A 12,500-nucleotide genomic window follows, 5' to 3' on the forward strand; every position below is an offset into this window, starting at 1 on the left:
CCAACGCGCACGCGCGCCCGCCTGGCGCGCGCATCTGCCGGCAGTGGACTTGGCCCGCCTAGCCAAGCCTGCCGTGTGCGCATTGGTTCAGCGTATGGCCCAGCCGCGCGCGCACCTGCGCGCGGCCGAAGCCCATCCTCAGTCACCGTGCACTCGGCTCACCTGGCCTGTGCGCATGGTCAGGCTAGCTTCCCCGGTCGCGCGGGCTGCGCGCCTCCTGCGCGCGTGCCCGTGCCCCTGTGCCGTGCCAACACTGTCGTGGGCGCCGCTGAAGTCCAGCGCCCACCTCCTCATGCCAAAGGCCAAGATGGCATGTCTGCCGCCTAAGTCAGGCCGCTGGGCACAGCCTCGCCTGTGCCCGCACACGCCTACGCTGTGTGCGCCTAGTGGCCATGTGACAATCCTCCCCGCGCGGAAGAGGTCGACGCCCTCGTCGACGCCTGCTGTAAGTAAGCCTGCACCTCCTCCTCGAACTGCCACAAATTCTTCGCTTTTTCCCAAGTTGCATCAACCAAAGACTCCCCTTCCCACTGAATCAAATATTCGGTTTGGCCACCGATTTTTCTATGCTCAAGCACCCGATGAATCTTCTTGACATACTCCTGATGGATGGTAGGGGGTGCTCGCCTTGGAAAGGTCCTCTCTTCATCCTGATTTTCATGAAACTTTTTAAGAAAACTCACATGGAACACGGGATGAATTTTGAGTCTGTCAGGTAGAGCCAATTTGTATGCCACTACACCAACCCTTTCAAGCACCTTGAAGGGTCCATCAAACCGTGGCATAAGACCTCTATGCAGCTTGGCTTGACCCATCTTCTTCCACACTTGTGGCGTGATCTTTAAGAGAACCAGATCACCCACATCGAACTCCAAATGTCGGCGTTTGCGATCAGCAAATTTCTTCATCCGCCGCTGCGCCTTTGCTAGGCTTTCCTTGGCATCTTCAAGGAGCTCGGCTCTATCCTTTGCCACCTTGTATGCTGCTGGACAAGGCGATTCAACACCTTGCAACGATGCCTCAAGAGGAGAAAGTGGCTGAAAACCGAGACATAGCTCTGCTGGGCTCGCCTGTGTCGAAGAAGATTTGTGGAGATTGTAGGAGAACTGCGCAATCTCCAGAAGTTCTAACCAATTGCGTTGGGTAGCTGTCACATAATGCCGAAGGTATTCCTCCAATAAGGCATTGATCCGCTCCGTCTGGCCGTCCGTCTGCGGATGGTATGCGGTAGAGAACCGCATCTCTGAACCCATCAATTTGAACAAGTTAGTCCAGAACTTCCCAGTAAATCGGGGATCACGATCACTCACTACGTTGGTAGGGATGCCAAAGTGCTTCACCACTCCACTGAAGAATAACTCCGCCGTGCGATCAGCGGGGCATGGGTACGGCACGGCCATGAAGATGGCATACTTCGAGAATCGATCCACCACAACGAAGATCGACTTCATCCCCTTTACTTCTGGAAAACCTGTGATAAAGTCCATGGAAAGAGACACCCAAGGTCTCTCAGGTATGGGAAGAGGCTGCAGAAGGCCCGCCTCCTTCCTCCTTTCGGTCTTGTCAAGTTGGCAGATCCGGCAAGTCTTCACAAATAGCTCGATGTCATCCATCATCTTCGGCCAGTACTAGGACCGAGAGATGAGGGCCTTCATGCGCTCAGCTCCAGGGTGTCCCGCCCACTGCGGGTCATGGGACTCCTTCAACAAAATCTGCCGAAGGCCTCCTCCTTTTGGCACAAACAATCGGCCTCCTCTCGCATGCAGCAGGCCACCATCGACCCAGTATTTTTGCAGCTCACCATTATTCACCGCTTGCAGCAATTTCTTGTACTCTGGGTCAGTGTCAGCAAAATTCTTTAATCGGGTAAGAAAGTCACCTTGGAAGGAAGTTATAGCAGCAACATAACCCTCCAATGACTTGCGGCTAAGAGCATCCGCCACCAAGTTTTGCCGACCTGGGCGGTGTACCCACTCGAAGTCAAACTCGGCCATGTACTCCTGCCATCGGGCCTGCTTGGGGGTGAGCTTCTTTTGGGTTTGGAAGTAAGTGTTGGCCACGTTGTCTGTGACCACCATGAAAGGAACTCCAAGGAGGTAATGCCTCCACTTGTCCAAGCAATGGATTACCGCTGTCATCTCCTTCTCATGGACCGTGTACCGCCGTTCAGTGTCATTGAATTTTCGACTTTCAAAAGCAACTGGATGTCCATCCTGTATCAATACACCACCAAGAGCCAGGTTAGAGGCATCCATATGTACCTCAAAAGATTTGCTGAAGTCAGGTAATCGAAGAACCGGCTCGCTTGCTATGGCTTCCTTCAGCGATTTGAAGGCTGCACTGCACTCGTCCGTCCACAGCCACTTGTGGCCCTTCTTCAATAAGTCGGTGAGGGGACATGCAATCTGAGAGTAACCCCTGACAAACCTCCGGTAGTAGTTGGCCAATCCAAGGAAGGAACGAAGCTCCGCCACATTGGTAAGTTCGGGCCAATCTAGCACCGCCTGGACTTTGCTTGGCTCCATGCTGATTTTGCCGTTGCTGATGCGGTGTCCTAAGAAGTTCACCTCTGTCTGACAGAACTGGCACTTCTCTCTTTTCACATACAAATTATTTTTTTTTAAACAAGAGAAAACAGCATGAAGGTGGTCTAGATGTTTATCTAAGGTAGGACTATAGACAACAATATCATCTAAATAGACCACTACAAAATCATCGAGGTAGGGATATAAGACATCGTTCATGAGTTTACAAAAAGTAGCCGGGGCGTTGGTTAAGCCAAAGGGCATAACCAAAAACTCGAAAGATCCATACCTAGTTACGCATGCAGTTTTGGATTCATCACCTTTTGCAATTCGTACCTGCCAATACCCCGAACGCAAATCTAGCTTGGTGAAGTAGGCCGCCTGTGCTAGTCTGTCAAACAAATCGGCCGCATTGGGTACGGGGTAACGATCCTTGATCGTCACCTTGTTCAGGGCCCTGTAATCAACACACATCCTCAGGGACCCATCATGCTTCTTCTGAAAGAGCACTGGTGCACCGAAGGGGGCTTTTGATGGCTGAATCAAACCGCCCTCCAGCATTTCATCAAGCTGGCGCCTCAACTCGGCCAACTCCATTGGAGACATCCTATAAGGTGGACGTGCTGGTGGAACCGCCCCTGGTACCAGCTGAATCTGATGGTCTATGGCTCTCCGAGGTGGTAACTCCCGAGGTAGATCATCCGGCATCAAATCAGAAAATTCAGCAAGTAAAGGGAGTACCTCTGCAGGTGGTTCCGGGTGTGGATCAGACTGAATCTCCCTCACGGCCGCCAAGTAGGTGTCTCGGCCATGCTTCAGCCCCTTACACGCCTGTTTGGCTGAGATGAGAACTCCTTTCCCCTTATCAGCGAGGGGAACAGTAGCTTCGGTGTGGACGAAGCCCGGCGCATGCTCAGCGCCGATCATCACTCCATATAAATGTGGGATGATGCTGACTTTCGCATGACGGAAGAACTCCATCCCTAAGATCAGATCAAAGTCGTCGAGGGGAACCACCATAAGGGAACAAGGACCTGTCCATGGTCCAAAGGTCAGCTGCACTTTGGCCGAAACATGCACAGGCATGGCACCTGAATTGACAGCTTTTATCTTGCTCGAACTGTCAGCAATCTGCAGCTCCAACTGTGCGGCTTCACGCTGTGAGATGAAGTTGTTGGTGGCTCCGGTGTCCAGCATAGCACGCGCTGTCTTGCCGTTTACCTTCGCCTCCAAGTACATCAGTCCAGAATAGCTGGGTGATATCCGCTCTGCTGCAATTGCATTGACTAGTTGTAGTGGATTCACTCTCGATGTGCTCGGCTCTTCAGGGGATGCAGAGGCATCAGAACTCTGCGATACAAGAGCAGTGAGCACTCCTTTCTTAGGGCAAACTCGGGCATGGTGAGGCCCCCCGCAGATGAAGCAACTCCAAGGCTTCTTCTTCTGATCATTGGGCTGCGGTTTAGGTCTGGCCACCGCCTGCTGATTGGCCTCTCCTCCCAGGTCTTTACCACCACGCTTCTTCTTCCAATTGCGGGACTTAGGCTTAGGATCAGTAGCCTTAGTCTTCTCCTTAGCTCCCGCATTCTGAGCCACGTTGCGGAAGTCCACCAAGGCTTCAGCTGCTGCCATGGCCGAAGGGATGTCCTTGACCGCTTGTCTCCGCAATTCAGTTTGGGCCCAAGGCTGCAACCCGGAAAGGAAGTTGAAGAGCTTGTCTTCCTCCGACATGTTGGAGATGTCAAGCATGAGGGAACTGAATTGCTTGACATAATCTCGGGTTGAACCTGTCTGACGTAGTTTTTTCAGCGAATCCCTTGCCAACCAACTCGTGTTGCAGGGGAGGAACTGCTCGCGCAGTTCCTTCTTCAGGGCCTCCCAAGTATCAATACGCGGCCTCCCCGCGTTAAGGTCATCCGCCACCCTTGTCCTCCACCACAATTTGGCGTCTGCGGATAAGAACATCGCTGCCATATTGACTTGATCATCTGCTGGGACTTTGGCAGCCTTGAAGTAGTTTTCAAGGTCCCAAAGGAAGTTCTCCAGTTCCTTCGAGTCACGGCTTCCTGCAAAGCTCTTGGGGTCGGGGACTCGTACCTTTGAAGGGGCCTCCTGATTTGCTGAAGTAGAGGGATTGTTGACAACAGCCCTCTTGAGGATGATCACCTCATCCTCTAACGTCTTCAAGCGGTCCATTAACCGGGTAACGAGTTCTCTATACTCGCTGCGTTGATGGTCGTTTCTAGCCTCCAGATTCTGGACCAGATCATCTTGAGAGGACTGCATGCCTGTCAGCCTCTCATGGAGATCAACACATACCGTCACAAGGTCCGGGGTATCCTCGTTGCCTGGGTCGCCGAGAAGGGCCTCCAATCGGGCACGCTCGGTGAGGGTCATGATGAACACCGGCAACGATTGCTTCTTGCAAGGACTTCAAAACCTGATGAGAGAAAGGTTGAACCTGGCTCTGATACCAACTGTCACGCGCCTGATAGGACTGCGGAATAGGTTCTGAAATTTTTCTGAAAACCCAACTCCCTGTTGCGTGCGGCACCGGATGCAAGTCTGCACACGGTCAGCCTTTGAAACCTTCTGGATCTTTCAACGAATCCCTCACGGTAAAACAGCAAGATGGGGAAGGAATTAACTTGTATTCAAAGTAATGATTACAAGAGACAAACTGATCTAAGGACTATCCCTTAGAATCCCCCCCTGGTGACGTGAAGAACAACCTCTTCCGCCCCACAAAATTCCTCTCAGCTCTCTCCTAAAGTAAGGACACCAAAGAGGAAGAAAAGTGGAAGCCCCAAGTCTCCAAAGTAGAAGCCTTAGACCCTTGCTGAAATCTCCTAGAAACACTTGGCTCTCGGTGGAGAAGACCTGTCATGTTCACGTCTTCTCCTCCTCTCCCTTTTCCATGGCGTGCTGCCCCCTTTTTTATATATGTTGTACCTCCCATCTGGCAGCTACCAAATAGGAAGGAGTTGGTTTCCAAGTAGGACTCGGCTGCAGATTTTTCTGCCCATCAAATCAGCAAGAATTTGCTGTCAATGCCCAACTCCAGCGCCCCTACAAAATCGGCATGAAATTAGCAACCGCCCTGCCTTTGGCGCGTCCGCCAGCTGGCCGGTGTTGCTGCTACTTCTAGCCCGCACGCGCGTCCGCCCACGTCCAGAATTAACCTCTTCTCGGGCCGCTGTTGCTGCTGGAGGGAGAGCCTGGGCTGCTGTCCATTGCCCCGCAGCTTCCTGCCGCGTGTCGCTCGGTCGAGGTCGGCCAAGGTTGCCAAGGTGCGTGCGCACACCCGCGCGCGCTGCTGAAGGGCGCCCAAGGCTGGGCGCCTCTGTGCTCCACTCGGCCAAGGCAAAGTCACCCTGGTGTGCCAACGCGCACGCGCGCCCGCCTAGCGCGCGCATCTGCCGGCAGTGGACTTGGCCCGCCTAGCCAAGCCTGCCGTGTGCGCATTGGTTCAGCGTATGGCCCAGTCGCGCGCGCACCTGCGCGCGGCCGAAGCCCATCCTCAGTCACCGTGCACTCGGCTCACCTGGCCTGTGCGCATGGTCAGGCTAGCTTCCCCGGTCGCGCGGGCTGCGCGCCTCCTGCGCGCGTGCCCGTGCCCCTGTGCCGTGCCAACACTGTCATGGGCACCGCTGAAGTCCAGCGCCCACCTCCTCATGCCAAAGGCCAAGATGGCATGTCTGCCGCCTAAGTCAGGCCGCTGGGCACAGCCTCGCCTGTGCCCGCACACGCCTACGCTGTGTGCGCCTAGTGGCCATGTGACAAGCGGGGTGGCTGGATGGCCTTGGCTGGGCGGCTAGCAGTGTCCTGTGCGCGGCCGGCAGCAGGGCTGGTCGGCCGAAGGCTGGGCCGGGCGCTGGGGCGCGGCAGCAGGGCTGGCTGGGCGGCCTGGGCGCGGCAGGGGGCGCCGGCGGGGGGCCGGCTCACGGCAGCAGACGCCTGGCGCGCGTCGCGTGCGGCAGGCCGCCAGGCGAGGCGCCGGCGCGCGTGGGCGGCCGCGGCAGGCCGCGTTGGGCGCGCGTGGGCGGCCGCGGCAGGCCGCGTTGGGCCCCCACGTGGGGGCGGTCGGGCGCGGGCGCGCGCGGGCGGGGCTGTTGAGGACCCAAGCCCGCCGCACCATCGAATTCCTCAACCAATGGAATACCGGCCCGGAGGAGGACCACGAAAGGACATGCCAAGTGCAAAACCAAGGTATGAGTTTACTATTTTATTTGGAAAGCATTGGCCGAAGCATGTTCACACTTGGCCAAGCCTTGGCCAAGCTCCTTTATACTTGGCTAAGCCTTGGCCAAGCTCTTCTCCACTCGGCCAAGCTCACCCGTGTCCGTGCCCAACCAAGCCCGCGCCCGTGCCCACGCATGAGCGCACCCAAGGCACGCCCAAGCACACCTCAGGCCACTGCTGGGCGCGCCCAGGCCATGGCTGGCCGAGCCCAGGCCAAGGCTGGCCGAGCCCAGGCCGCAGTAGCACCCAGGCCACGGCTGGGCACGCCCAGGCCATTGCTGGGCGAGCCCAGGCCACAGCCGCACTCAGGCCACGGCTGGGCACGCCCAGGCCACGGCCAGACACGCCCAGGCGCCCAGGCCACGGCCAGACACGCCCGCCCGCGCGCCCAGGCGTCCGCCCGCGCGCGCCCAGGCGAGGTTTGGGCCAACGAACCTCGCCGCAGAGCGCGCCCACCCGCCTGCAGCCCGTGCGCGCGCGCCCGCGCGCGCCCGCCCGCCTGCGCGCCCGCGCGCGCCCGCCCGCACGCCCGCCTGACACGCCAGCAGTCCTGGCGAGGTTCGGCACTGCGAACCTCGCCGCAAGTCGTGCGCGCGCCCGCCTGCGCGCGCCGCCCGCGCGCCCTGCCAAGCCTGCGCGCGCGCCCGACCGGCCCTGCGCGCGCCGCGCCTCGGCGCCCGTGCCGTGCCCTGCGCGCCGCGCCTCGGCGCCCGTGCCGCGCCCTGCCAGCGCGCCTGCCGCGCCCACGCGCGCCCGACAGCCTCTGCGCGCGCGCCCACGCGCGCCCGACAGCCCTGCGCACGCCGCCTGCGCGCGCCCGACCGGCCCTGCGCGCGCCGCGCCTCGGCGCCCGTGCCGCGCCCTGCGCGCCGCGCCTCGGCGCCCGTGCCGCGCCCTGCCAGCGCGCCTGCCGCGCCCCCTGGCGCCCTGCCAGCGCGCCTGCCGCGCGCCCAGGCGCCCTGCCACGCGCCCTGGCGCCCTGCCGCGCCCCCCTGGCGCCCTGCCGCGCGCCCAGGCGCCCTGCCGCGCGCCCCAGAGCCCCTGCCGCGCCCAGGCGCCCTGCCAGCGCCCTGCCACAGCGCCCAGCGCCCTGGCCAGGCCCCTGCCGCCCAGCCTGCTGCCCCAGCCGCGCCCAGGCCCTGCCAGCCGCCCTCCTAGCCCCTGCCAAGGCCACAGCCGGGCCAGCCAAGGGCCAGACCTGCAGCCAGCCTATGCCTAAGGCTTGGCCATGCCTTGGCCAAGCCTTTGGCCCTACATGGGCCATGGACACCCCCATGCCTTAGCCACCCTTAGGCACACTAGAAAGGCTATAAATGAGCCATGGGGGGGATCATTTTGGGGATCTTATGATATATCTTACATCTTAGCACTTGTTGTGTTTTTCGGCCTTAGTGGCTTGGGAGGGACCTTGTCTCTTGTATTCGGTCTTGGGGTTTGTCCAAGACTTGGGCTAGGGGAAATCCATCATAGTTTCCTCTAGATATTTTGTGTAAGCTTCATTTTGGGAAATAGAAACAATCAAGCGTTCCTCTACCTATATCTCCACATATCTTCTTGTGTTGATTGTTTTCTTCTCAAGTCAAGAGTCGGGTCAAGCTGCAACCAGTAGACCCTCCCCTTGCCTTGGTTCCCACGGTCACTTAAGAGCTTGGCACACCGCGGCGCAAGCTCGAACCATCACGGCGTTACCCGATCGGCCCGTTTCTTACAACTCTACGACATCCGCAAGGAGGCGATCGTGCAAGGCTTGGTGTGGCGGCTCGGGGCCGAGAGACGCCCTCCAACACCGGGGCCTGGGCGCGGGCGCGCGCGGCCGGGGCCTGGGCGCGCGCGGCAGGCGCGCAGCGCGGCCGGGGCGTGGGCGCGGGCGCGCGCGGCCTGGGCGCGGGCGCGCGGCCGGCGCGGCCGTGGCCTGGGCGCGGGCGCAGCGCGGCCGGGGCCTGGGCGCGGGCGCGCGCGCCAGGGCGGCCGTGGCCAGGGCGCGCGCGCGGCCGGGGCCTGGGCGCGGGCGCGCGCGGCCGCGTGCGGCTGGGGCTCATGGGCGCGGCTTGGGCCGCGCATGGGCATGCCATGGCTTTGGCACGCTGGGCACCGTCTTGGCCGACCTTGGAGGCACTTGGCCAAGCATTGGAGGCCTTGGCTTGGCCTAGGCTTGGCCAAGTGTGAATGGGCTTGGCCTATTGCGAAGAGTCACGGCAAAGGTTCGACCGAAGCTCGCGGCGCCCCGGACGGAGTCGGCCCGCTCCCGCCTTCGCCGCGGCGCACGGGCGCCGCCGCCGTCCGGCCGTCGCGGCGGCCGCGCGCGGCACTTCGGCTTCCTCCGTCGGCCCTCCCGGGACGCGCGACCCGTGCGACCGGGACGCGTGTCCGGGCCGTTCCCGTTTGCAACGCTCCTCGGTACTTTGGAACGCTTGGGGTGGGCTTTGGGCGGATGCCCCGCTGGGGTGGTAGGGAGGGGGGGCTGCTGCTGCCGCGGCGGGCCTTCCGCTCCACTCCGCACAAGCCCGCCGCGCGCACTCGCTGCGGGCGTGCCCGGCACCGTTCGTCCTCGAGGGATTCGGCCCGTCGGCTCGCTCGGATGGGCCACGCGCAGCGGGCCCACGACGGAGCCGGCACGCTCCTTCCGCTGGCGCGGCGCTCGGTCTATGCCTCCGGCCGGCCGTTGCGGCGGCCGTGCACGGCGCTTCGGATCGGTCGGCCCGTCGTCCCGTCCCTAACGAAGTTTTCGCGGCCGCGCGCGCGCGGAGTTGGATCGGCCTTACTTGGTCCGATCCTTCGCCCTCGCATGTTGCGTGGGCTCGGTCCCGTCCCGTTCGGTGAAATCTTTGTCCGCTCTGGTGCGTCCCTGTGGGTTCCTTTGTCGGTTTTGCGGGTTCGGCCGGGCCTTCCGTGCCGGCCCGTCGGCTCGCTCGGATGGGCCCCGCGGAGTTGGCCCACGACGGAGCCGGCACGCTCCTTCCGCTGGTGTGGCGCTCAGTCTACGCCTTCGGTCGGCCCTTGCGGCGGCCGTGCGTGGCGCTTCGGATCGGTCCGGCCCGTCTTCCCGTCCCTCACGAAGTGTTCGCGGCCGCGCGCGCGGAGTTGGATCGGCCTTACTTGGTCCGATCCGTCGCCCTCGCATGTTGCGTGGGCTCGGTCCCGTCCCGTTCGGTGAAATCTTTGGCCGCTTTGGTGCGTCCCTGTGGGTTCCTTTGTCGGTTTTGCGGGCTCGGCGCCGGGCCTTCCGCGCCGGTCCGTCGGCTCGCTCGGACGGACCGTGCGCAGGTGGTTCCCCGACGGAGCCGGCACGCTCCTTCCGCTGGCGCGGCGCTCGGTCTATGCCTCCGGCCGGGCCTTGCGGCGGCCGTGCGCGGCGCTTCGGTTCGGTCGGCCGGTCGTCCCGTCCCTCACGAAGTTCCTGCGGCCGCGCGTGCGTGGAGCGGGATCGGCCTTACTTGGTCCGATCCGTCGCCCTCGCCTGTTGCGGGGGCTCGGTCCCGTCCCGTTCGGTGAAAGCTTTGCCCGCTCTGGTGCATCCCCGTGGGTTCCTTTGTCGGTTTTGCGGCCTTGGCGGCGGGCCTTCCGTGTCGGCCCGTCGTCTCGCTCGGACGTGCCGCGCGCAGTTGGTCCCCGATGGAGCCGGCACGCTCTTCCTCTGGCGCGGCGCTCGGTCTATGCCTCCGGCCGGCCCATGCGGCGGCCGTGCGCGGCGCTTCGGATCGGTCGGCCCGTCGTCCCGTCCCTCACGAAGTTTTGCGCGACCTCTCTCCTTTGTCGCCGGTCCCCTGTTCGGGCTGACCGAGGCGTCCGTTCGCCCCCTGGCCCATCGCACGGGCCCCCGGCGCCTCCGCGGCGCCCCACCGAAAACTGTCACGACGCGCATCCAGCGCCGACGAGGTCGCAGGTTACGTGCGGCAGCCGGCGGGCTAGGCCGAGCGGCGGCGGGCCCGCCAGCGGACGGGCGCGGGGAGGAGTGCAGCCGGCACGCGGCGCGGAGCGGCGACGGCATGCCGCCGGGCGGCCGACGGCTCAACCGTGCCCGAGTCCCGCGGGCACCGCATCGCCCGGCCGGCGCGAGCGCACGAGGGCGGGAGGCAACCGGGCGGCGCCCGCGGAACCGGATGCGACGGCCGGCGCCGCACGGCCCCGACGGGTCCGCACCGAAAACCAGCACGGTGCGGATCGACCGCTGATGAGGTCAGAGGTTACGTGCGGCAGCCGGCCGGCTGGCCCGAGCGGCGGCCGGCACGCGACGCGGATCGAGCAGCCCCGACGGCTTGCCGCCGGGCGGCCGACGGCTGGGCCGTACCGGAGTCCCGCGGTCGTTCGGGCGAAGGGGCGCGTGCTGCGGGAAAGGCCTGCGGCGGCGAACCGTCCGCCCGGCCGGCCGAGCCTTCCGCGGCGGCGCGCACGTGGCGGCGCGGCCGAGATGACCGAGCGAAGCCCCGGCGACGGGCGGCGCGCACGTGTCCGTGCGGCCGAGATGACCGAGCGAAGCCCGGGCGGCGCCCGCCGTGCGCCCTGCCGGATCGCGCCTTCCGCCGGCGCGCAACGCCGGTCCCGCGTTCCGGCCGCGGAGAAAGGCCTGCGCCGGCGAACCGTCCGCCCCGCCGGCCGAGCCTTCCGCGGCTGCGCGCACGTGTCCGTGCGGCCGAGATGACCGAGCGAAGCCCCGGCGACGGGCGGCGCCCGCCGTGCGCCCCGGCGGATTGCGCGGCCCGCCGGCGCGCAACGCCGGGCCCACGTTCCGGCTGCGGGAAAGGCCTGCGGCGGCGAACCGTCCGCCCCGCCGGCCGAACCTTGCGCGGCGGCGCGCACGTGTCCGTGCGGCAGAGATGACCGAGCAAGCTCCGGCGATGGGCGGCGCCCTCCGTGCGCCCCGCCGGATCGCGCTGGCCGGCGGCGCGCAACGCCGGACCCCCGATCCGCGTGCGAGCGGCGAGCGTCCGGGCGGGCCCCTTTCGCAACTTCCCTCGGTACTCTAAACACCCCTTGCCTCTCGGTCTTCCCCCCGACCCTCTCGGTATTGCTCGGATATGTGCATGCATCGTCCCTCGTTGCCTTCGGTTATCCTCCCCGGGGTGGGCTTTGCGCCGACGCGCCAACGGGGTGGTAGGGGGGCTGCAGCCGCGGCCGCCGCGTTTCGCCATCCGCGCGTGCGCCGCCGGATCCGAGTGGAGGTCGCGGGCGACTCGTCGATGCTTGTACTAGGGGCGCATGCCGGCAGCCCCCCGCGGGGTGCGGGACCCCCGATCGGCGTGCGAGGGACGGGCGTCCGGGCGGGCCCCGTTTCCAACTTCCCTCGGAACATTAAAACCCCCCGACCCCCTCGGTCTTCGCTCCGACCCTATCGCTATTGCTCGGATATGTGCATCCACCGTCCCTCGTTGCCTTCGGTTATCTACCCCAGGGTGGGCCTTGCGCCGATGCCCCGATGGGGTGGCAGGGGTGGGGCTGCCGCGGCCGGCGCGTTTCGGCATCCGCGCTTGGGGGCTCGGACCCGAGTGGAGGTCGCGGGCGGCTCGTCGATGCCTGCACCGGGAGCGCATGCCGGCAGCCCCCCGCGGGGCGCCGGACCCCCGATCGGCGTGCGATGGACGGGGGGAGGGGCGGGCCCGGTTTGCAAATTCCCTCGGTACTTTAAAATCTCACGGCCCTGTCGGTGCTCCCTCCGGCCCTATCGCCACTGCTCGGATATGCGCATCCACCGTCCCTCGTTGCCTTCGGTTATCTACCCCGTGGTGGGCTTTGCGC

At 63.8% G+C, this 12,500-nt stretch overlaps 1 protein-coding gene across 1 annotated transcript; it reads right to left on the bottom strand.

Annotated features, from left to right (window-relative positions):
- Positions 1 to 1,628: 1,628 nt before the first annotated feature.
- On the bottom strand, positions 1,629 to 4,922 carry LOC120109561. Its single transcript, XM_039123293.1, has one exon. The coding sequence runs from the start codon at positions 4,920 to 4,922 to the stop codon at positions 1,629 to 1,631; it is 3,294 nt and encodes a 1,097-aa protein (XP_038979221.1).
- Between the last annotated feature and the right edge of the window lie 7,578 nt (positions 4,923 to 12,500).

The sequence above is a fragment of the Phoenix dactylifera genome, unplaced genomic scaffold (assembly GCF_009389715.1).
Source record: "Phoenix dactylifera cultivar Barhee BC4 unplaced genomic scaffold, palm_55x_up_171113_PBpolish2nd_filt_p 002395F, whole genome shotgun sequence".
NCBI classification, from domain to species: domain Eukaryota; kingdom Viridiplantae; phylum Streptophyta; class Magnoliopsida; order Arecales; family Arecaceae; genus Phoenix; species Phoenix dactylifera.

Excerpts from the sequence above, each read along its gene's own strand:
- LOC120109561 (XM_039123293.1), bottom strand. The coding sequence starts at position 4,922 with ATGACCCTCACCGAGCGTGCCCGATTGGAGGCCCTTCTCGGCGACCCA.